The sequence below is a fragment of the Mastigoproctus giganteus genome, chromosome 4, assembly GCF_048544385.1.
Source record: "Mastigoproctus giganteus isolate SK-2022 chromosome 4, ASM4854438v1, whole genome shotgun sequence".
Taxonomy (NCBI): Eukaryota; Metazoa; Arthropoda; class Arachnida; order Uropygi; family Thelyphonidae; genus Mastigoproctus; species Mastigoproctus giganteus.
In genome coordinates, this window is record NC_143578.1 from 193,641,445 (window position 1) to 193,668,352 (window position 26,908).

At 37.5% G+C, this 26,908-nt stretch overlaps 1 protein-coding gene across 3 annotated transcripts in view; it reads left to right on the top strand.

The window, feature by feature from the left end:
* The window catches only part of LOC150087293 (serine/threonine-protein phosphatase 2A 55 kDa regulatory subunit B beta isoform-like), a 217,783-nt gene that overhangs the window by 72,760 nt on the left and 118,115 nt on the right, over positions 1-26,908 (top strand). For 2 of the 3 annotated variants that reach the window (XR_016546876.1, XM_090371959.1), the window contains exon 2: positions 20,147-20,212. Coding sequence is in view for 1 of the 3 variants with exons in the window: in XM_090371959.1 (XP_090228085.1) it covers positions 20,147-20,212 (66 nt within the window). In the remaining 2 variants the exon portion in view is untranslated. Of the gene's footprint in view, positions 1-19,925; positions 19,997-20,146; positions 20,213-26,908 lie in introns of those variants that run through there. The other variant, XR_016546877.1, reaches the window with a different exon arrangement.

The following is a 26,908-nucleotide window of genomic DNA, read 5'->3' on the forward strand; positions in this document are numbered from 1 at the left end:
CCCCCTCGTATATAATCTGATAATTATAATTCATACGCATCTCTTGTATTTTTTTTTTCTCTGCCACAAGTCTGATCAGTTCATTGAATACATTTAGGTATTCAAGTACTGGGCCTCGAGCGTTATTTCTAAGTTGGTAAAAGCCTAGTAGTTTCTGTGATTACTTTACTGAATACAGTACTTGCCATTTAGGATTTGCTATTAGTAACATCATCATTTGTTCCCACTGTATAGAATTTGAAAACTGTCTGAGACCACTGTAGTCACTTTTACGAAAGCCAAAGCCCTTCCCTTTAACCTTTATAGTAGTTATCCCTTTTAAGTAAATCCCACGTACGCTGTGATCACTGCCACCCAGTAGGTCTTTTACCTATAGATTCTTATTGCATGAAGAAACGCTGCTGATAATCAGATCAGGAGTATTGCTTATTCTTGTTGCCTCTTTAACATTCTGCTGTAAAAAACAGGCATCCAATAAATGCATAAAAGTCTTGTTAGTATATGAGTGACCGATTTGCAAGTTCCAGTCAATATCTGGAATGTTAAAATCCTTCATTATAAAACAGACTGATATACTGAGCCTCTATATCTCTGTAGAATCGTTTGTTATAATCATCACAGTAATTTGACCTATAACACATTCCTATTCTTCTTTTCGTTTTCACGTTGCTCATATCACAAGAAACTGACTCAGCATTGAACTGGCCACCCACGTCGACTGGACGCACGGCCTTAGATTTAATATGCTTCTTAATTTACATGATGACCTAGACCCTCCTGTTCTATCTATCCTTTCGGCATACATTTTACTCCTCATTTTTAAACTTTATATCCCTTATGTCTGAGTGATACATTACTCCGATATCCATACAATGCCTGCTTTTGATTACTTAATGAATACTTCAAATTCATGAAATTTAATTACAGTGCTCCTAGCATTAAACTATTTATTAGGGTTGACCGTAATTGATACATCTAACCCATGTGTTTTGTGTCTGTATACTGCGTTCGTTCTCTGGTCGATTTGCCTGTTTTCCTGGACGAAAACCCCAAGTTTCAGGGGGGGGGGGAAACCATGCTACCTACGCCTGGGACCGACTAACTCAACCACAGAGTGAAAAAAAAACCATTAAAGTTCGTCGCGTCATCGACGGGATTCGAACCCGGCCTTTTCCGCATGATGTGGGGAGGACAGTCACGATACTACAGTACTACTGGACAGACTTGCTCCTAGTGTTTTTTTTTTTTTTTTTTTTTATTAATGAAAACCCCAAACACGAGAGGTATTAGAACCTATAGTACTTAGTACAGTGCATGGGTCGGAGGTTGAGAAGACGAAAGAATATATTTGTTGACATTAGACTTGAACTTCTGTAGACTCTAATTTTCAGGAAATACGTATGAAGGAAGGTTGTTCCAGAAAACGGCAGTCGAATGAATAAATGAGGAAGATGAAAAGTTGGTTCTGTGAGTTTGAAGTTAGACAATAAATGGATGTTAGCTGGTGGCGGCACGTGTTCGGACTGTTTTGAAAGGGAGAGCGGAAATTATAGAAGCCAATTCAGAAGAACAGTGACAGTGGAAGTATCTAGAAAAGGCAGGCAGCAGAAACAGAACGTCTATGAGACAGAGAGTGGAGAGGCTCTGTTACAGATGAATCATTAATTAACCTAACTGCCCTCTTCTGAATGGAATGTAGAAGTCTGAGAGAGGTTTGGGTGGGGAGCCCCAGATGTGGGAACAATATTCCATGGTAGGACGGATCTGCGATTTGTAGAGAGTGAACAGCTGTTTGGAAGAAAAGTAACGCCGAGAACGAAAGAGAAAACCAACTTTTTTAGATCAGAGGAAACAATATTTGTAATGTGCTTGTGCCAAGAGAGGTTAGAAGTCAGGGTAATCTCAAAAAGAGATATATCATTTTGCCTAGAAATCGGAGTGTCACCAAAGATAAGCATAGGAGCAGAAGAATCCTTTTTGCGAGATATAAATCAAGACTGAGTTTCAGAAGGATTGAAATCAACTAAGTTGTATTTTAAAAAAATTTTTTTTAATGTAAACCCCAAACACGAGAGGTATTCGAACCTATAGTACTTAGTACCGTGCTTGGGTTGGAGGTTGAGAAGACGAAAGAAGATATTTGTTGACATTGGACTTGAACTTCGGTAGACTCTAATTTTCATGAAATACGTATGAAGGAAGGTTGTTCCAGAAACGGCAGTTGAATGAATAAACGAGGAAGATGAAAAGTTGGTTCTGTGGGTTTGAAGTTGGACAGTAAATGGATGTTAGCCGGTGGCGCACGTGTTCGGACTGTTTTGAAAGGGACAGCGGGAATTATAGAAGCCAATTCAGAAGAACAGTGACAGTGGAATTATCTGTAGAAGAGGCATGCAGCGGAAAAGTACGTCTATGAGACAGTGAGTAGAGAGAGAGACTCTGTTAGAGATGAATCATTAATTAACCTAACTGCCCTCTTCTGAACGGAATCAAGAAGCCTGAGAGAGTTTTGAGGGCACCACCCCAGTTGTGGGAACAATATTCCTTGGCAGGGCGGATTTGCAATTTATACAGAGTGAGCAGCTGTTTGGAAGAAAAGTAACGCATAGAGCGAAAGAGAAAACCAAGTTTTTTAGATGCAGAGGAAGCAATATTTGTAATGTGCTTGTGCCAGGAGAGATTAGAAGTCAGGGTAATCCCCAAAAGAGATATATCATTTTGCCTAGAAATCGGAGTGTCACTCCGATTTATAGGCGAAATAGGAGCAGAATAGCGATAAGCATAGCAGCAGAAGAATCCATTTTGCGTGATGTAAGACAAGACTGAGTTTTAGAAGGGTTGAAATAAATAAGTTTTCTTTGCCCTACTGGAGAATTACCTGAAGATCGGCAGTTAAGGAATTGGTAGCAGATTTTCGAGAAGTTGAAGCTGACATTAGACTTGAACTTCGGTAGACTGTAATTTTCAGGAAATACGTATGAAGGCAAGGTTTCTCAAAATACAAAGTAGAATGCAATGTGCTATCATCGGAAAAACTGCATAGGATTTCCAGTCAATGGAAGAAAGTCATTAATATACAAGAGGAAAAGAGTAGGGATAAGAACTGAACCTTGGGAGACACTAGCATTAGTGGAGCAGATAGAAGACAGAGAGCCATCTACCATCACCCTCAGTGAGTGATCAGAGAGAAAACTAGATAACCAATTACTAAAAACAGTTGGCAAACCATAAGATGGAAGCTTGTTTAGAAGACCTTTATGTCAAACACGATCGAAAGCCTTTGAGATGTCAAGAGCAACTACTTGTGTTTCACCGAACCTTTCCATTGAATTAGTCCATATATGGGTAACATAAGCCAGAATATCACCAGTGGATCGACACTGACGGAATCCATACTGGCGATCGTTGATCAGACGGAAGGTTTCTAGGTAGTTTAAGAGTTGGCGGTTAATTGATTTCTCCATTACTTTAGAAAGAGTAGAAGTAATTGCAATGAGACGATAATTGGATGGGAGGGATTTGTCACCCTTTTTAGGAACTGGCTGGATATGAGCAAATTTCCAAGCAGAAGGAAAAACTCGTTTGGAATAAGAAACTAAAGAAGGCGGAAAACAACAAGAGTAAATTCAGGAGCACTGGTTTGAGAACAAGCGGAGAAATACCATGAGGACCTGGAGCTTTCTTAGCATCAAGATACGTCAAAATGCTTCTGACATCTTTTTGACGGAAATCCACAAGAGGCATTGAATGTAGCGTGTTGGGAATGGTGGGAGGTGTTTTCCCAAGATCATTAATACACGAGTTGGAAGAAAAATGGGATGCTGACAGGTCAGCTTTTCCTTGGCTGAATTGAAAACAATACCAACTGGTTTTGGCAGAGTTGGGCAAAAGTTGCGGCCAATAGGTTTGGCAAGAGACCAGAATTCTCGATTACCATTAGGGCAAGAAGCAAGTTTTCAACTCTTAGCTTGTTCAAAATCTACTTTGGACTGATTAATAACTGCTTTACAATTGTTGCGAGCTTTGGTGTAGGCAGAAAATGAAACTGAAGAATTAGAAACAAGCCAATTACGATATGCAACATTCTTCTCTTGAACAGCCTTAGCACATTTATTGGAAAACCAAGGTTTAGATAAAGGACGAGATTTTAAAGTGGAGTGTGGGATAAAGGATTCTATTCCTACAAGAATAATTTCACGACACGATCTGAGCAAACGTTGATATCAGAAGTTTTGAAACAGTAATCGGACCAAGGAGAGGAAGAAAAGAAATCTCGCAGGGCATCCCATTTTGCAAATGCAAATTTCTTGAAATGACAAACAACACAAGGTTGGGTATAGCCATCAGATAGAGGCTCTATTGGAGAAAAGAATCACCAAATTTTCATCTGAAGTGCCTAAAGGACCACTCGCTTCGACAGTGTACTTTGAAGGGTTGCTTGTGAGAAAAGATCAGGCGTGTTGGCTGTATGAGTAGGATTGTCCTGTATTCTGGTAGGCAAATGAACAATCTGTGCGAGGCCATTAGTAATTGCAAGAGCCTCAGCATTCGAACATCTGGGTCTGTGTGACTAGAAAACGGAAGCCAGCTGGAGTTGTTTAAAATCACCAAGGAAAATTACCTCACTGTTAGGAAAGTTGGACTGCAGAAAGTCAAGTTGCAAAGAGAGGAAGTCAAAGAGTTCTAAGTGATTAGTGGAGTTGGGAGAACGGTAGAGACAACAGGTGAATTTGACAGAATGAGGTAGAGAAGATCGAAAAGAGGAGATTCCAAATTACTAAGTCCCTAATATGGAATATCGGAACGGACATACACCGATGAGCCAAAACTTTATGACCAGCGAGTCGTTACGCAAATCGAAGCAACTGCAGGTGAACTATGGCACGTGCGCGGGTTGGGACACGGTATAAAAAAACACCTGATACTGTGCTCCATTAATCAGTGCTCTTGTTCTTCAGATGGGAAAGGCAGCGGACTTAAGTGAGTTTGACAAAGGCCAAATTGTAATGGCCAGACGACTGGGTCAGACCATATCCTAAACTGCAGAGCTGGTGGGATGCTCACGGTCAGCCGGGGTTAATACCTACTGAAAGTAGTCCGAGGAAGGAAAACCCACGAACCGCCCGCGGGGCGTTGGACAACCACGGGCTCGTCAATGCTGGGGGTGAGTGAAGGCTCTCCCAGATGGTACATAGCAATAGAAGGGCGACTGTGGTGCAACTCGCCGATGATTGGAATGCCGGTTATGGGAGCAATGTGTCACAAGACACACACAGTACATCGAACCCTTTGAAAATAGGGCTGCGTTGCCGCAGGCGCTCCGAGTGCCCATGCTAATGATGGTTCACCGCCGACAGCGCCTACAATATGCACACGAGCATCGAAACTGGACCTTAAGTGATTGGAAGAAGGTCATCTGGTCCGATAAATCACGTTTCCTGTTGCACCATGTGGACAGCTGGGTATGTGTGCGTCATTTATCTGGGGAATTGATGGTGCCTGCATTCACCGTGTGAATCAATTCCCCAGATAAATGAACACAACCAGTAGGCGGCGGCGGTGTCATGCTTTGGGCAATGTTCTTGTGGGACACCCTGGGTCCAGTTATCCATATGGCAGGCACTGTGACGTCATGGGGGAAATCCCTGGTGCCGTTAGACAAAAAAACACTTTACCTGAAGATCATTGCTGACCAGGTGCACTCTTTCGTGGCAGCGGTCTTCCCCTCTGGCAGTGCCGTCTTTCAGCAGGATAATGCGTCATGCCACGCCACCCGGATTGTTCGAGACTTGAAGAAGACTTCCAGGTATTGCCCTGGCCTCCAAATATCCCAGACATCAATCCCATCGAATATCTGTGGTTTGTGTTGGAACAGCAACTCCGATCTGTGGCATCTCAACTATGGACCTTACAGGAGTTAAAGGATCTGGTGGTTACGTGTTGGTACCCAGCGAGACATGGACTTGTAGGGTCCATGTCTCGCTGGGTACGAGCTGTTTTGGCTCATCGGTGTATGCACAGGTACCATCTTTGAGGCGAAAGGAACCATACAGTAAATAATTTGGGCATCTGAGATGAGCAGTGTTTGAGTCAACCCATAAATGAGATTCTGTCAGAAAAAGTATATGGGGTTTGACAGACTAAGTGGAAATAGACATTATTGAGATTAGAACTGAGACAGCGTATATTTGTGAAATGAACTAGGAAGTGTTTGAGAGGTTTAGATCTTTTTGCAGATAAGCTTGCCCTATTAGTTTGACAATTCATGGTGTATTCAATAGTAAGAAAAAGTGGGTGGGACATGCTGTATGAAGTAATGAAATTTTTGGATATGGCGTACACATGGTAAGAATATACCCAGATCCTTGACATAACGTGGCCTCGACAATGCCCCCCGCACACACACTACTCGGACTCCCTCCAGTGACTATCTGGCAGAGTAGATGTAGCAAGATTATACACTAGCTGATCCGGAAGCCTCCTAGAGAGTTACCAGTAGGTTCGGTCCAGTATATTAACTAGCGGCTGCCCTGCGAACACCGTTTTAGAGTTGTACCCTCGAAATGTAAGGAAGTTTGGATCTCGGCATGGTGTTCATCATAACCTCAAAAGACATCAATCAAACTACATGAAGGAAGAGTTGGGGAAGGGTTGACTGGAACTTAGCTCCGTAGACTAAACATGGGTTCCACCACTACAAGCCTCCAATAAGCAAAGTTGTTGTATTTCACCGGTTGATGAGAGTCATCTACCATCTAGTAAATTCCAGGGATTTCTGATTTTATAACATTTGAAGTTGTGCAATGAAGTGCACAAATTTAAAGTATTTGTGTATTGTATAGCAGTTTCCAGGTTATCCTCTATAAGCTGCTGATGCATCTGAAAAGACATATCGCCAATGCCAATAAGTGTGTGTATGTCTCCCAGAAACTGGGGGTTTTTTTGTCCAAGAAACAGGCAAATCGACTAAAGAACACACGCAATTTACAGACAAAATAAATATATGGATAGATGTAATCATTTACGGGCGATCCTAATATCATAATTTGGTGTGGGTTTTTTTTTTTTTTTTTTGTACAGTGTATGTGTGGATTGTGTCAGGGGGTGGGGGACCAGAGGACACCTGGTCCCCCACCCCCTGACTCCCGTCCCAAGCCACGTGGAGGCAGCCAGGATTGACCACCAAAAAATTGGCTCTTACTAGGGCTATCAGGCGAGCCTCGGAGCCCCATGGTATTCAAGGAAAGAAAATAGGTTTTAGAGGAAATAGTATGGGAAATGGAGGGGAAGGAAAGTGGACAGAGAGCAAGAGGAAGAAAGAAAAGATATCCCCTGAGTAAGAAAAGAGAAGTGTGAAAAAATTTACACAAAAAGAAACATGTAGTGGATCAATTTTAACAGAATCTTAAAATTAAAACTATAATGTTTTATGATGCAGAGCTAGCAACATAGCTATTTACATATATAGAATTATTCTAATCTGCCAACTGCAGACAGAATTAGAGAAATTCTTTTATCTCAATTTCAGACCACAGGAATTTCAACGCAAAGTGTAGGCAACTTAAAACATGGTTCACAATCAAACATAGCTTGGAAGAATGAATCCAAGCAAACACATGGACATTCAATCCACACAGTTCCCGATCAGGTGAACAAACTAAAAGCGTCCATACATTTGATAATAATTTGACTACCACCAGAACAAACTATTATATCAGGCCATAAGTTTTACTTTACAGATGACCAATTGTCTAAAAGCTACACAGACCAACATCGATTATAAAACCCATTCTTTTTCGGCAAACGATCCAGGTGCAGCCCAAGCACCCAGAATGAAGCAGAAGACGCCAATTTATTTACAAGTCTAAATAGACACCATCAACGTTAGTCTTTCTACCATTATCCAACAATCCATCAGGCAAAGATGTCCAACCAGCAAAATATTCATTAAGAACTGTACTATCTCTCAGGTTACAATTCCCTAAGTTACAATTTTTCTGTTTTTTTTTTTTTAAACATCCTCAACCCGAACGACCATCAACCAGTCTAACAATCACAATACCTCATTTCAGCACTCATGACAAAAGAGCTGTCACATCATTATCCAACTGCAAACAATTTACCGGTATTCAAAATCAATTACACTCAGTTGACAGAATAATTAGACAACATTCAACACAACCCATTTCTATTGTCCTATAAAATATCCAGTTCCCGTCACTGCTACATTAATAATCAGTGCAACAGGGAACCTTCGACCCTACAGTCTCCAGCTCAGATACAAACATAAAGATCTGCAATTTAACAGTTCTATAATTTAAAGAACATAATTAATGCCCAATCCATAAGACCAATGGTGTTTCAATTGAGCAAAAAACACTAGCTCAAAAACCCTCATTCTGACTCAATTTGCCAGGTAATCCAGAAAAACTCCAAACTCAATGAAATCCATCACAAGAATTTTCCTTGCAATTTTCAAATGTATAATGCCTTGGATTATAAGGACTTCTGTACATATATACTACATCTTTTAATGTAGTAAATGTAAATATGTACAGAAGTAGTTTATGTTTTACTACATCAAAACATGTAGTAAAACAAAACTGAACACTATTCAGCATTAAATTTACTTACTATACGTTAACCATTCGTATCTAATTCATTATCATTAATTCGCTTTCTTTTTCTAAATAATTTATCTGCGATATTCAAAAAAGCATGAACATTTTCCTTGCAACTAAGAAACTAAGGCAAATCATCCCGTGTACACATTTGTGAGGAGTTGGAGACTATTTCGTAAATCTAAATACAATTAACATTCAAATATTAAATGGACAACAGTCTCCTGAGCCCCACATTTACATAATGGCGTGGCAGACAACCTAAACTTATATAGCTTAGAGTTAAGGCTACCATGACCAGTCAGTAAAAAAGAGACATTCATACTTGTGTTAAACCAAGCAATTTGCTGTTTAGTATATTCCATCACATTTGGGATAAATTTATTAGTTACTCTACCTTGTTCAGCAGTTGACCAGACCATTTTCCAGTCATTTATAAACTCTGATCTTATTCTAAGATTGTCCTCCTTCACTGGTGTGTCCAAATCAATAGAGATATTCCCGACTCTAGCCGGCAAGGCTTTCCGCCTGAAATACTGAAGATAATGATACATCACTTCATAATTTATTGGTAGCTTTCCATTTACAACTTGCAGGGCTAAAGTGGAGACCTTCTACAGTTTCTAGATATAGTAAGTAGAAAAAAGCGTTGTGCTTGTATTATATATTTTTTGATTTGACAATTTGTGAAACGATAGCCCCACGCAACTGCAGCATAACATATTATCAGAATAAAGATACATTTGTAATAAAGCTTCAAAGTAGCAGACTTAACACCCCAGACACATTTTGAAATTCTAATTATTTTCCCTGTAAGTGCCTTAATTTTTTGAAGCAAATATTTAGCATGTATAATGAAACTGAAGCGGTCATCCATCATAATCCCTAAATATAAGATCTTACAAGTTGAATAGCATTGTCACTGATCATTGAGTCTAATATTTGGTGGTCTGTTCAAGTTTAAATAGCCCTTCAGAAGCATCTGTTTTGTCTTAGATGTAAAAAATTTGTAGCTTATGAGTTTTGGACCAACAATTTAAATCACTTAGTATGTCACTTGCTCTTATTTCTAACTCAGGTTTAGATTCTCCAAATACTAAGACCACAAGGTCGTCAGCATACCCTATTTTCAGGACTTCATTTTCAACAGCGAGCCACCCACCAAGGACTGCGTTCCAACAAATTAGACCAAGTACGGATCCTTGAGGGCAGCCCCTAGTAACAGGTCTACTTACAAAGCAATAGCCCGATGAGACTAAAAGATGTCTATCATTAAAGTAATCAGATGTAAGTCTATAAATAGGAGCAGACTCCGACCTCCCGGAAGCTTGCCAGGACACTCTGCCACCATAAGGTATCAAAAGCCCCTTTGAAGTCCACGAAGAGGCCGAGGACATACTTTGATTCCGTAGATGAAACAGAATCGATCACGTCTCTGATAGCATCAACCGTGCATTTACCCTTGTTAAAACCATACTGAGATTGTACCTGGAAATTTTTATCTTGATAATATACACCAAAAATCTGCCTATGATTAACTTCTCTAACACTTTGCCGAACATAGGCAAGAGGGTAATTGGCCGATAGGACAATGCATCATTCGAAGACCTGTTCGAATGATTAAGCAATATTTTGAGATTGGTCCGTTTCCAAATACTAGGGAAAGAACCATCCCTTAGACAAGAATTAAGTAAGTTTAAATTGAGCTGTGATCACACGTGCCAATTTCTTTTCAAAATCACAACCTCGAGAAGATCCAATCCGTGGTATTTCCCATCGCGCATTGAATCAATACCCTGTGCATTTTCCTCATAAGTAAAAGGCTCTTCAAGTGCTAGACCTGAATAAGTCAAGTGTTCAATTCTCATATCTGTTTGTTCTCTAGTTTCCGGAGCAGTGCTATCCTGATATATGATACTGTCCAATATAGTGTTAATAGAATCGGCCCAGGAAAGGGTCTCCCTTCTATCAATCGTTAACATTGATGAAAATACCTCGCTGGGCTGAATTTTCTCAGCTACTATTTTGTAAGCCATGCCCCGGGGTTCGCTGTTTAATGTCTGTTCGACCATTCGCTCCCACACCGATTTTTTGTCTCTATATATTGTGTTAAAATATAGACGTCTGGCAGATTGTAGAGTTCCGCCAAACGGCCCACTTCGTCGGCAGGGCTATTACTCGGCTTAGCCCTTTGGAAGCTCCTGGCATTCTTAAGATTTCTCCTCAAGTTTGAAATGATTAAGGACCACCACGGCACATAATTTCTGTATCTTTTCTTCTTTTTAAACGATGCATCGCATAGTTCCCTTATAAGATATTGAACTTCTTCCGCCTGGGACGGTGCGGGAAACAGGGCGAGACTATTTAAAATCTCGGGTGTTATTTTCTCTCTCAGGTTCCTATCAAAATTTTCCCGTGTTATACCTGGGGAAATCATGTGATGATGATCTAAAAACAGGGTAATTAGTATCAGTATTGACGTTAAAAGTTATAACATTATGGTCGCTTGACAGCCAAGAGGTATGTACCCTCCAATCACTAATGTGTCTACCAAAGGCGTACACTCCAATCACTAATGTGTCTTCAAGGCAAGCACATGCTGAATGATTTGAGCAAAGTCCCACAATTTTAGTTACAGTGATGGTACGATCCAGAACAGCCAAGGCCGCCAGACCTGGCGGCCACCGCATTTCCTCCCACCCCGGTTATCTCAGTATTAGATTGAACAATTCCAGATCTCAAAAGCAAACCCTTAATAACTCCTTTGTACAAGTAGGGTTCTTGTAAATTTAGGACCGAAATGCTGTGTTTATCAATCAATTTTTAGAGATCATGTATTACCGAGACACTCCATGTCAATTTAACTTTTACACTAACATTGTTTCCAATTATGCTGTTATTATACGTAACTGGTCGGAAGTTTGGTTAATTCTTCTGCCCCTATATATTCGGGACATTCCATGTCTCGATAAGAATAATACGCGCGGTTCTTCCTCAGTTTGTAATTTGGGCAAACTGCAGGAGAATCCTTTTTTGTTCAATTATCTATTTGATGTCCTAACTCACCACAGTGACCACATGTATGTTCCGTTTGACGACAGTTTCTTGCAGAGCGACAATAATTTAAACATTTGTAACAACGAGAAGCGATAAGAATCTCCACGCCATGGGATAACCACCAATATTTTTTTTTTTTTTTGTATATACGACTACTATTGCTGAAGATTATTTTCCTAATTATAGCTGGAGCTTCGAATATCAGATGCAAGTTGTTTTTGTTTTTTGATTTTATCTGAAATCTTATTTTAACTGTATTTTTAAATTCTTCCCTGCTAATGCCATACTCAGCAATATGCTTATCAAACAGATCTTCGAAAAATTCACTGTCCGAAATTTTCTTACTAACATCGTATGCAATTAATGCGGGGTTTAACTTCCTTGGGAGGTCTATGTTTAATTTATGTTCTTTGAACTTTTGAGATTCTTTTAATTTTTCTGAGTCTCTCTTTGAGGCTGTCTCAATTAAGATGCCTTTATCTCTTATTTTCCTAACAGATTTAATTTTAACCTTCTTAAACTTCTCCTCGAAATCCCTAGAGACCACCTGTTTTATTTCATTGCTTGTTTTCAGGTCACAAGTCTCAGTTACCCTTACAATGACTATATGCTTAGCTTGTACCCTCGAAGGGAAAGTATTAACTGTCACCTGTTCGCCAGCTTTTGAGGCAGCAACAGTAGCATAACTGGCTGCCAATAAATCTGTAGGCATGGTTTGGCTTTCTAATTTGGTTGTAAATTTAGTTTGTTATTTGGTTTTTAGGAGCATTAGCAACTAAGGCCATATTGCTCCGGGATATGCGGTGGTCATTACCTGACCTTTCTGCATCCTCCGTATTTGGTGGTCACAGGCTCGAACCCCGGTCTAATCAAGAAGCGTGTGCTATGCACTGCTGCTCCTGCCCACCTGGCTACACTGTAAGTTTAGTGTTTCCCATGGTAAGGTCTAATAACATTCTTTCCATGGAGTTAAATATCTTACTAATTTCTACAGTCATTTTAGGTGTGACTTTTATACCATCTTTAAAGCACATCAAGAAAATTGTTCTTGAGTGCAAAAACGAAATCAAGTTTTGCAGGCTCATCTGACTGAACTGAGTTGTTAGAATTATCTAAAATATTTACATTTGGAGTGATAGGCTCAAACTGAGCCTTTGGCAATGGAGCAAACTGTTCCTCAAGGATATTTACAAGTCGAATTGAAGGTTGCTTTAAGACTTGCAACTCAGCCTCCAGGACTTCTGGGCTAAAGTTAGGTTATTTGGCATTATAACCGTTTAAGAGGATAAGTTTCAGCCGACATACTTCAGTTTTTAAACACTAAATTGAGGGATTAAAAATTTGGTTATAACTCAATTTACCAGAAACACTGTATTTTTTATAGTACCACAGTCCCGTAGCACACAAATCAATATAAAAATTATGCACTGGTAGCCAAAAATAAGTTCAGGTTGAATTCTTTGTAGGACCCAAAATCAGTTTTCAAGAATCCTATAGTCATGCATACAATACAAAGTATCTGTGGCCAACTTAATCAGTCTGAAGAGATGCTGAATGTAACACGAAAACATATAAAACTTTGAAAATTTTATCTTAAAAACTAAGCAATAGGCGGCACCGAAAAAACTCTCAAAAGTAAGTTCTCTCAAAATAAAAGTTTCACTTCAATAGGGCTTATTGAGAGCCCAAGAGACAAAGGCAAAATTTTCCCAAAAGTAGCCCAAAGTATGACTTGAAGGTAATTTTCAAACAATTTACAAAAATTCATTTTAAAACTTAAATAAATATGCAGACCCACATATTATCGCTATATACATTAAATAAAACGCATTTAGACATAAACATTTAATTATTTTCAATTTTAATACAATTTTCCAACTATTTCCACTAGGAGGTGGACAAAATGGCATCCTCCAGTATTAGTTTCCCTCCAAAATAAATTCCGTTTATTAGCTCTCGGTCACTCGTTCCTACAATGCATAGAGGCAACAGCTCCAGACAAGCCAGTGGTTACAAGTTTGTCCAAGAGGCATCTTGGACAAAGTGCCAGACCAGCATGGCCATGTGGAGATGTGCCATCAATACAGTATAATAAGCATGTTGACAATGCTGAGCTTGCACCGGGACAACTAATGCAACAGCTATAGGGGATTACAGTAAAGCATAAAGACACATACAATTAGAATAGAGTACAATTAATAGGAAAGGCAAAATTATATTACACATGTAGTTGACATAAAGTGCATACAACTGCGGGACTTGGCTATCACTAAATTCTCGAGATAACTCACCAACAATTCACAGACTTATGGCACACGTCATCTAAAACTGGGGTTGTCACAAATAATAACAACAGCCGCCATTACAGCTAGGACGTCAAGAAATTATGACCAAAATAAGCTGAAAAGTACAGTATTCCTTAGCCAACTTGCGTCCGCCCAAATGTCCAAAATAACAATTATTTTTTGCCTAACCCAAGATTTTGGGGTAAACAACAAGTTAAAAATAATAACTGTAGCTGACAGTTACAGGAAGACAAATACATAGGCAGCCATTATTGCAAAATACAACGAAAATGAACGATGTAAAGGTATAAACTAAATCCATTTCTAAAGAGCGTTTCCCTTAACTGTCAGCCTAAAGAAAGTTATCTCCAGATTCACCAACAGTTCACAGACTTATGGCACACATCATTTAAAACTGGGATTGTCACGAAACACTAAAATAAAACGTATCCAGGAGCTAACGCTGAATCTAAGCACACACGTCAACGGGCGATCCAACCACTCGCAACCAAACCAAATTTCAGTGAAATTCTAAGTACTATGTGCCCTCTTTCCTATTTTGATATTGATGTGTGGTCAACACATATCAGTTGATACAGTAATGGCCACTGAGCTGAAAACCTGCTTGAAATTTAGACTGGGACATCCCCATCCCCTATACAGAAGCTACTGCTGTTTGTCCATGTGACCAACAACACTCCGGAAGTGACCAATTTAAAGATAACTGAATATCGCTTCATGCCAGAACAAGTGGATCTTCCAGCCCAGCCTTCTCTCATTGAAATCATTTTTGAACCCACCCCAACCTCATCCCATTACCTACCACTTCACTGTAACTACAATGCCTAATCATAAAGAAATGCCCAATGTAAATGTCATAACAGCCTCAAGTAAAGTAAAACCTTGCTCTAAGCCAACTTATCGTACATAAAACACTTCTAGCCTGGAGGCATCGCACCTGCCCACTACAACAAGAATCGCAGTGATCTTTTTATCACAAATATAATGCCCTAAACTATGTTGCATCACACTGTCGTGGTACTGAAGAAAGATCACAATATTGAAGCATGTGTTTCAGCTGACAGCAAAGAAAACAACATACACTTTCTTCCATATTCTTGCCTACCTGATGTCTACGACATTTTTCTAAACTTTGTAGATGGCTAGAAGGCACACAGAGACCATTCTGTGAAAGACCTCGCCTTACTCGTCTCAAATGAAACGGAAAATTCCTACCACTACATAAAACAAACAAGGTTAATAGACCATATTTACAAATAACAGACTAAGTACATCTCTTCCTGAAATGCGGCATACTGCTAATTTGAACCAGTGAATACAAATACGTGTCATAGGAATGACGAATCAGCCTGTCTATGCTGCCAGAAACAACAGAACAGCAATTAGGATGATTTCTGAAAATATGAAGAAATCAAGTTGAGCTTTCAAAGTGCAATATGCAATATGCAATACACTGGATTTTCTAATATGCAATACACTGGATTTTCTAATATGCAATGCACTGGATTTTATAATGTGCAATACATTGGATTTTCTAATAGGCAATACACTGGATTTTCTAGAACGATTGTTTTCTCAAACCACATCGAAATCCTTGTACTTTCTGAAACTTGGCTTGATCAGCACGAAGAGGCAATAGATATCGCTGGGTGGAACGCAGCTTACGTATCAAGCTCAGGGAGGGGAGGAGGTGAAATGGCAATTTTCTTTAACACATTACATTACTTTTATTGCTTTTAGGTAATCTAGCCAACGTGTAGCATCCCCGCATTCTATCGTAATGATCGATTACTAAGGCAGTACAATGAGCCACCATCCGAGATAAGTCACTAAAGCAATGACTCACTGTCCAGGATCAGTTTTTTTTTTTTTTTTTTTATTTTATTTATTTATTTTATTTTATTTTATTTATTTTTTTTTTTTTATTTATTTATTATTATTTTTTTTTTTATTTTTTTTTTTTTTAGGCCCTTGCCACTGAAATCTTAGGAAATTAGGTGGCAGGGCCTGCCAGAGTAATTACTTCTAATGCGATCCCTCTATGCCTGACCTGCCTCCTCGGGGTTAAGTGTGGGCAACGGGGGGTCCCACTAGGGGCCCAACGGCTAAAAGGTCAGAGGAACAACACAACATGACACTACATAACATAAACATGTACCTTACACTTTTTAAAATCTCTGGCCTTCACAGTGTTCTGTGTTTCACAAACAGAGTACACAACACGGAGATGGGGGAAACCCCTTGGGCCGTTAGACAATGAACACTTTACACTTTACACTTTGTCCAGGATCAGTCACTAAGGCAGCACAATATAAGCCATAATCCAAGACTAGTTACTAAGGCCGCATCTCGAGCCACCATTCCACTCAAGATCAATCCCAAAAGCATCGCACTGAAGATCAATCACTAAAGTATCCCACTTATACGTTACTACTAAAGGAGAACAAACACCATATAGGATTAGTCACTGAGGCAACACAAGATGCCACTATCTGGATTCAGTCATCCCGGATCATGCACCAAAATATATGTAGCTCAATGAGCCACCATCTGGAATAAGTCACAAAGGTAACAATGAGTTGCCATCATTTATCACTAAGGCAGCTTAATGAACCACCATCCGGGATCAGGTAAAAATTCTACATAGACCAGACACAATTTTTCAATTATTGACAAGACTGAACCAACTCTGATAACTTGTCCAAACCGATTGTTTTCTGTTCTCAGTTGCATGTCAGTTCAAGACAATTTAGTTATCCTAGAAAAGTTCACACTACCAAAGCCACGATGCAATAGAACAGAATCAAGGTCTGGCACAGTACTCTGTTGACTGAAGGACTCCCAGAATTTGTCCAAACCAAACCAATCCTAATTTTCAGAAGCTCTGTCATACAAACGCCTCAATTTGGCGCTTCACGTCATTTTTCATCTATGCATGCTCCTAAGGTATTTAACATTAAAATTGTTTTGGATTTGTAAACATGCAGCTCCCCTCTTCAACGTCACTCAATCTGATCCTTAGTCAGTTTTCAATATACAGTATTCACAACATAGCTGCATTCTCAGGCTTTTAAAAGCAGTTCCAGCAAACTCCTTATAGGCAGCGTCCTAAATTTTTCACTTGAGTTGTTTCTTCGATCATAAAGCCGTACATTGAATTAGGAGTAGGTAACCTACTAAATATTCAGAACGCTTAACTCTTATACATGCTTACTCCTATGATATTTAACAAAAAAATTGCGTTCTAAATTTGTAAACATACAAAAACTCTCATATTATGACTACCCCAGAATTACCTCATTTACTCGTGTGTATTATATTTGTAACGCGTATGTTGTCTGGTTCATTAATCTGTTTTGCTGGACGAAAAGCCCAATTTTCCTCTAGAAAAAACCTTGATGTCCTCACTTGAGACAGACTTACTGAGTCACGGAATGAAATGTTACGGGCATAATTGACGAGATTCAGACCGAGCCCTTTTCCATCCGGTGTGTGGAAGACAGTGATTATAACCACTGTGCTAGGCGCCAAGAGACTTTGTAAACACACAGCTCCTCTACAAACATTCCTGTATGGGAGCTCTGTACTTTTTAGTCAGTTTTTCATAGATTCATAACATGACGTTCTCCTCCATTTAAACACACATCTCATAATCTCCTGAAAGGTAGCAAAGCCCTCACAGGAGATTGTCTTTAGAACCAATGCATAAATGCTCATCGCTCTATTTCAAACAATTCAGACTTCGTTTCCCTGGAAATCGATTCCAATCTGAGATTTGCATATTTGCGATAGTGATATTCTGTGTGGTACCAAGTGCCGTCAGAACCACAAAAGCAATCAATTCGTTCAATAGTGATGTCGAAGAGTAAAACGAAAAGTATTAGGTTTTCCATTATCGCCATCTCCCAGTTCCAGATATTAATATTGATGATATCATCAATGCGTTTCGTCCGAATACATCACGTATATGGGGGGGGGGATTTCAACCTTCCTCTCCAATACAACAAACGTGAGGTACCTCTGTAGCTCTTTGCAGAAAGAAGGGATGACTTACATATCATAACGCCATTAGAGGACTCCATCAGCCTGATATTGTAAATAGAAATTTAATGATGGCACACATTGTTTCATATTTTTCAGGAAGTCCCCTTTCCTCTGACACTCATCATCTTGATGGGAGTTGGTTGGTTGTGGGGTTTTAGGCACATCAGCAACTTAGGCCAATTGCACCATATCGTATAATATGTAATTTCCGTGTGTGTTCTATGGTCAATTTGTTGTTTTGTTTTGCAAAACAGCAAATTTACATAGAAGAAAAAGTACTGTTTTGCTGGACGAAGCACCCGAGTTTCTGGAATAAGAAACCCTGCTACACTCTCTTGAGACCGACTGACTCAGCCACTTTATTCAAAGATCCATTAAAATTCATCGCGTCATAGACGAAATTTGAACTCAGGTCTTTTCCACCCAGAGGATGGTGACTAAAAACTGTACTGTAATGTAATAGTCATACATTAATTATGTTTGACGTTAATTCTGGTATTCTGAGTATACGGTTATACTCATAATTATATATATATATATACATTAACATAAGGTATATGTATTGTATACTGTTAATGTAATTAACTATATACAGTATACAGCATAGCAGTTAATGTACATGACTAATCTATACTCTTGCATTATTTAATGTATACAGTTAATGTGATTAACTGTATACATTAAATAATACAAGAAAGTGAGCTTATACAGCATCACCCAAAAAAAAAACAAAAAAACCTTCCCATATCCCCTTCAATGATTTGTCTAGTTCTGAAGGCAAAGTTTGTTCTGAGATAACACATGAAGCTGTTCTACTAACTTCATGTAATTGAATGAAAGTTTGTGCTTTGATTGTTTAGAAGTGTGGAAATTGGCAGTCTATTGTGAAAGCTCTAAAAGTTGAAAATATTTTAAAAAAAAATCATTATGTGAAATAATATCTCTCTCTCTCATTTAAGCATATTAAAGTCAGCCTTGTGGTAGCACAGTTGCTGAGTTAATCAATCTCAGGGGAAGACAAATGGTTTTTTCTCCCGGAAACTCGGGTTTTTATTTATTGTTATTATTATTAGCCATATGATGCAAGGAAGCCTGAGGCCTATGCTGCACCAGCCAAAAAAAAAAAAAAAATTCTGAATTACCCTGTGAGAGAGAGAGAGAGAGAGAAATGATGATATCCAGCTCATGACCCTGGGTGTACCTTCTGTTTTGCCCGGCATCTCGAAAAACCCGAGTTACTGGGCAAAACAGAAAATCGACCACAGAACACACGTAATTTATAGACGTTATAAATTGCGTTATTTATATATATATTTTTTAATTTATAGACGTTATAAATTGCGTTATAGCCTTATTTGCTGATGCTCCTAAAACCAAAAAAACAGCAACAACATATTAAAGTGATTGGTTAACTAACTTCAAATAATGTATCTAATTGTAACTTAATAGATACTTGACCAAGCAAAGAGTTACAGAGACTTGTCATATTAAGTTGATGTATTGAATAATACATAGCATATGTATTAATCTGACCCACTCATTCTATGTGCGTGCACCTACAATATCCACAGTATATGTGTGTAAATATATGATAGAATAAATGAAGTGCCAACATTTGTGAATAGCGTTGGTAATAAATAATTCAACACTTATTAATCCATTTATGCCCGTAACTTTTCTGATTTTAAATCTTCGACAAAATTTAAATAAAGTTGTATGCATACGGCCTGTTCAGTGATAATGAAAGCAGGTGGTACAATTTGTAAACAACCATGCCTCTTTATTTCAGTGGTTCAGAAGTGGTCATGTGACTCACAGTGCGCCATTTTGGAAATTAGTTTGTTGATTCCTTAAGAATCCAATGGCATCCTAGGGATTTTATAACTGTGAGGGGATAATTATAAAATTGTTCAAAAATTTAATCTCGACACAAATAAAACTTGTGAAAAGTTTTGTTTGGAATGGCAGGTGGGTCGCTTATATAACTGACGTTTTACTGTCACATCCGTCCTTCCGTTTGCTATGGTGTTGTAATGGCAACGATTTTGCCGTGTGTGGCCAAAGTTATTGAAAATACTTATACAGATAGTTATAATGCCTTGTCTTCTTTTTTTATAGGAAATGGAGACATACAGTGGTGTTTTTCTCAAGTGAAGGGAACATTGGACGATGATGTTACTGAAGGTGAGTACTTCCTTGAATTGTTTTTTTCTTTTTTAAGCGGTGAAAGTTTTCACTTTTGCTTCTATATTTCACTAGGTTTTTTACTTTCGTAAATGTTAGAGGTGCCTTTGCTGAACTCTTGTGCAATACCTGTTTAATTAAATATATTATGTGGTTAGAATATAAATTGGTTTTACCAATGATGAATTCGTAATGTTTGTAATGATAAATACTTTATTCAATACGAGGTTCTCAGCGAACAGTGGCGGAGCTAACGGGATAAAAAAATATATTTTTTCATTCTAAATTAAGCATTACAGCTGCTTTAGCTGCCCATCCCCCCACCCCCATTAGAAAACGCTGAGACACATCAATGAATTAATATTTTATTAAGTTAAAGAGAGAGTGAGCGATTGACGAAGATATGGCATATTATGTGGGCTGATTGCTAAGGTGAAGTACACAGACCAAGTGAAAATTATCATCAAAAACACCCTTTTTGAACATAGTAGGCTGTATGGATGCTAATATTAGCTTCCATCAGCCTGCTTATGAGTTGAGTATGGTTATTGTGTAAAGCTTTTTTGGAGTATATGAAACCACAGTTACCAGAACTTAAATATTGCTTTGTCTCAGCCTTTAGAGGTAAACAATTGTTCAAAAATCAAATTGAATGTTTACAAATCACTTGGAATGGGAATTGTATAGGTTTATTCTGCTTGTCCAATAATAAAGGGTATCTATTTTGTAATTTAATTACAAGTAATTAAATCTAAGATATATATTAGAAATGACACATGGTGCAACCACCTCCAAATAAGTTCATACAACAAAAGGAATTGAGTTAATTTCTCAATATAAAGAACAGTGTCAGAATGCATTTACATGCTTGAGTTGCTACAGAGCTTTCTTTAATTAAAAGCAGCGCAAGGATCAGAATTGTGATAAGGTTATTTGATTTTTTTTTTTTTTTTTTTTTTTGTCTTCCTCATTTAACTATGTATCAGTTTCCTTGAGTTTTTCTGAGGGGCAGATTTTATTTTTTTCTTGTATGGGATTTTAAATTTTGTGAAACAAATAAAACATGGTTTTATTGCTTCCTTGAGCTTGTTTGTTTGTATAGCATACTCATGTTTATGACATTATTTTATTCTCCCTTTTTCTTATTGACAAAGAACTGATGCTAGTCGAGTGATTCTTGAGAATGTGATCACCCACTGTATGAAAATGGTTGAAACATCAACTGTGCTATGAAAATGGTTGAAACATCGACTGTGAAGTCGAGTTTAATAACTAGTTGCCAATTTCAGTGAAGTTTTCAAATTTTCTGGTGGTAGTGGATTCTGTCATCATCTCCACTTTAACTGAGACCTGATAATATTAGAGGTAATGGACTGGTAATAATGAGAATTGTTTGGCTGATGCTGTATAAGCTTGCTTCCTTGCATTATTTATCAAAAAAAAATTCCTTGAAAAATGGTAATATGGGTGTGGGTTTGTAATCTTGATTTGATACAAATGGAAAGTGTTTATTTCGGATGCTGGATTTTACCTGATGTGTCAGTTTAGGTTTGCCTTTACCGTATATTCGGACATATAAGCTGACTTCTTTTTGCCATGAAAATTCATGTTTAATTCACCATGTAATTCAAATCCCATTTTTCTTTACAGTAATTTCATACATTTAACATAGTAGTCTATGACAATGAAATCAGCTTTAAGAATTACTTTATTTTTAATTCAGTTATTTCTGCTCTTTTAAAAGTACACTATCATTTTATTTCACTGCACACTAAACTGTAAAGAAAGCAGTAAGTGTATATGGTACTCCCTAACTAGAAGGTTGTGAAACCAAAACCTCCTGGCATAGGCAACTACATGACATCCTCTGACACATGATATATGTGTATTGGGAGACTGATTACGAAACTGAGCCTCACTCACTGGCTGTTTCGTACTGCAGATTGATTTTTCAATAAACAGTGCCTTAATATGGAAGTGTCTTTGCTATAAGAAACTGACAGTATAGTATCTGATGTTTACCTTTTTGAGAGTTTGATGAAAAGTAAATCCAAAAATATAACTTCCAGTGAATTCCATGAATTGTTTTCATTTGGTGAAGATGGTTTTAAAAGAGGAGCAGCACCAATGTATATTTGTATAAAAATATGTACATAATATATTGGAATTAATTTGTGTTTTGCTTTGCATTCCTGGAAAAATGATGACCTTAATTTTAGACAAGCTTTTAGTGCTTCAGGAGTATTTATAATGTAAATATATGGTTGTGTAAGTTGAGAATGTTGCTTGGAATCTTCCATCTTGATTGTAGACCACAGTTCAGGGTGGTCTTTCTTTTTTTTTTTTTTTTTTTTTGTTTTTTGGAGTTCTTCAGCTTAAAAAAAAAAGTGTTATGTTAATTTAAACTTAAGAGTCTGATAATTTAGCCTTACCATCATTTTTGACTTACTCAATATGCATTTCTTAATTGGCTTTATAAGAAGTCCACCTTAGAAGCTAAGACAACAAGCCAAGTAGGTGCAGCATAAAATATGAATGGATCAATCATTTTAACTAGATATCTAGTGCAGGAGTGGACTTTGGCCTAGGCAGACTAGGCAACTGCCTAGGACCCATAATTTTTTGTGGCCCATAAAACGATTTTATTATACATTTTTTATAGTATAATTTTTTATAGGCAGAGGACTCTCTTTAGCTTTCAACATAATACAAGATCTGTATTTTTATATACAATTTCTGAAAGGTGGCAATCCTAGGTGGGACCCGAAATGAGAATCTTGCCTAGGGCCCGATTTTTCCTTAGTCCACTACTGATCTAGTGATAGTATTTGCCTTGCTTAATATTGAGTACTGTCTGCTCTGAGTATCATTCTGCACTCTTAAATTTATTAACGCACTTTTATGTATGTATTACATGAAAAAAAAAAAGTTGAATATTTTGTATAATATACTTAGATCTTTATGGTTGGGATAAATTTGTTAACAAAATGATACCTTTATAGCAAGAAGATGTTTAGAATTTGGTATTTGCAGATTCCAGTTTTTGTGGATGCATGGCAAAGTTGAATTATTCATATAGTTAATCATTTGTGTTACAGATAAGGGGCTGCAGTAGTCCATTGGTTAGTGTGCATGGCTGCAAGCACCTGTATGCTGTCCTTAAAAGTACATGGCCTGTTGTGCACTGTGTGCTGAAAATCTGGCAGCACTCAATAAATTGAATATGTGAGCTGTCACAATGAATATGAAGCCCTTCTGTTCTCATCTATATCAGGAACAAATGGAAATTTATTTTTCAAGTCTTCGGGATAGACCTTGTCTATGTATGCAGTTATATTATGATGTAATTGTAGAAATGGTTGAAATCAGAATGAGAATCATCCCTGTGGAATTCCAGCTGAAATCAATCACTTTTGTTTCTCCCTTATTTACACTCAATAGATTTCCTACTTTTCAGTAAGTTGGTAAAAAAAAAGATAATACTTCACCCATGTGGTCTAAGGTTATTTCTAAATACTCTACAAGTGCAATTTTGGCAATAACTATTTGCAAGTGAGAAAAGTAACAAAAATAAATAAGGTAACATAACAAAAATTAGGAACAATCTTTATTTCTTCTCTAAAATATTTATAAAGGCCATTTCCATTTTACTGCTAAATAAGTAATGCATAGCTGGCTGCATTAAAAGTATATCCACATCATATATAATGGAAATTATAGGATTATTCAATAAAACGACAGTGGAATATATAAGTTCTTTATTAAGAAAGGTAAAAATTATTTAACTACGATACTAATTCACAATAAATATGTAGGTCTATGTTCCTTAACCCTTTCATGAGTGGATTTCTGGACCATTTGGACTTTGTAAAAATTTGAACTGATATGGTTAGCAGTTTGCTTAATAGCTGAACACTAGGGCAGGATTGGTGAGATCGGCAAAAGGGCATCCTTATGAAGAAAGACTTCGAATATGTGGGTTGCAGAGTTTGGAAACTAGACACCTTAGAGGAGATTTGATTGAGGTATTTAAGGCTCTGAGACCCATCAGTAAAATGAATGAGGACGAAAATTTCAAGATTATAAATGATGCTAGAACTAGGGGACATAAATTCAAGTTACGGGGGAGAAATGTTTAGATTGGACTGCAGGAAGTTTTATTTTAGCCAGTGAGTTATAAATTACTGGAATAAGTTGCCTACATGGGTGGTAGAGGCTGACAGTTTGGGGAAATTCAAAGGGCATCTGGATAGTACCTTCGGGTGAGGGAAGCACATAGGATGATAGGTTTAATTTCCTTTTCTTTTATTAATTATTATTATTTATTTTTTCTTTTTTATCATTGTTTTATTCAGTTTTTTTTTTTTGGCTGGTGCAGCATAAGTCATAGGCTTTCTTGCACTATGCGGCCATTACTAATACACTTTTGGATCCAAATTCCACAATTTTTTTTTTTTTTTTTTTTTTTTTCAATTTCAGCTGGTATAGATCAGAGATTCAAGGTATAACCTTGAATCTCGGATCTATACCAGCTGAAATTGAAAAAAAAAAAAAGGTTGAGGGTATACCTTCTTATGTCAATTTTCAAAGCAATTATAAATATAAAAACAGTTCATTTATTTACCCTCCTGGAAATAAATTAATCAAGGCCATCTTCGTTGTCAATCACAATTATAAAAGACCAATGAGAGGTAAATACAGAAGCATTCACATCATGACAGGTTGATAGATGAAAACTTCAATAGTACCCTATAACTACACAGTAATAAGATAGTATTTATGTTATTCCTCTATAGCCACAACATGGTAAAGTTTTCCACAAGGTTTGTGGCAAACTTTACCATGTTTTGTATATAGTTTAAAAAAAAAAAAAAAAATCTACCAACGTGTGATATTAAGATCATCTATACTGATATGACAGATACACCCTGCTGTAGCTTGGCTCACTAAGCATGTGTTGGAGATAGTGCTGTGTATATTTACCCTCCCCCAGAGTTTTCCCCTATCGTAGCGCTAAAGACACCTTGGGAGAACATGCAAGTTCTTGGGTGCCTGAGAGGCCCTGTTGGAAATAACTTCACTGCTCTTCAGGCTAGTCAGATTTAATTCAGTGCATGCCTTTTAAAGGTGTGTTCTTTGATTTAAATTGACTTTTAACTGATAACTGTAATTAACAAGAAAATGGCTAAATTGCTACTGGCCAAACTGGAAATACTGTAAAGAATTTCCAATTTATGACAAAGATTTTGATCATATAAGATACTCTTTTGCCCTCACCTAATTTTGTTACTCTTTTCTGCAATTTTTTCCTACAGATTTGCTTTAGGAACAAATGCAAATAAAAGCAACATCTTTCCTAAAATGAGTCCTCCAGACTTGTAGTATACCAAAGTGCTGAGGCACGCAGTTGAGAACAAGGTTTGTAGATTTTTCTATTTGGGAGATTTCCATTTGTCACTGCTGTCCATATTTAATGTAGAAAACAGCATACTACTTTGTTTCCTTACTTCTTCACACTTGTCATCTTGGAAACCTGGAAGGTAATATCTGATTATGCGTCCCTTTTCACAGCAGTTAAATGTCTAACAAAGGATAACTATTTGTGATGTCATCAGTTTGAAATCCACTCATCAGCACTGGCAGCATAGGCTCTGCTTGATTCACCAATATTGGTTTACTTTGTATGTTTTCTTGATCTCTGAATTGTTGCAGTCAGATAGTTCCTGGTTCAGCATCTTCACATCCCAAATTAAAGGTTAACTTTTTTTATGGGTGTTTTAAGCTCTACATCAAGGGGAATTGAAACTTGTCTGTCTCTCTCTCTCTCTCTCTCTCTCACACACACACACACACACACACACACACACACACACACACACACACACACACACACACACACACACACACCATGCCTTGTTGTAGGGGTCAACAATCCAGGTGCTACCTGCAAAACTTAAGCACTGTGATTTAAACATAGTATCTGGAGAAAAAATTGCATTTGTTGGGTTTCGTACTTACGAAAAGTGACTTTTGTTATGAATTTCATATCCTTTCAAAGAATATGAGTCTGAAGGAAAGGTATTCCCATGGTTGTACAGTTTGTATTTATTCATATTATCCAGCAATTTATTCATACTTTTTATTAATTGCTTCTCCAGTTCTAGCACAATCAGTGATACATATCAGAGGCCAGAACTGTACTGAAAGAATGCAATAAATTAACTTAACATCACTTTAATAGACACTATAATTTTTAAGCTATTTGAAGCATCATATTTATATGAGTTGAGTTGTGTGGAGTGTATTGAACTGCTATTGGCAGCACTCAGTTTTATTTTTGAAAATGCCACATACAGCTGTTTATTGCTTTTACAAAATTTAATTAATTGAATATGCTTTTATGTACATTAAGCATTTGCTATATAATACTTAGGCTTTTATGTAGTAAAAAATATTACAAAACCAATTACAAATTTATAATACAGTGTGTCCAAAAAGTTGCTGTGCATTTCTATAAATGACAACTCCTATAAACATTTCTTAAAATGAAAAAAAAAAAAGTGAAAATAAGAAATATGAGTGTCTCCAAACACATTCTAGAGTGGTTGCATTACTGTCATTGCAATGCTACCTCACTTACAGACATACAAGTATGTGGGATGGCATTGTAAATATATACTGCTGATTTCATCTTCA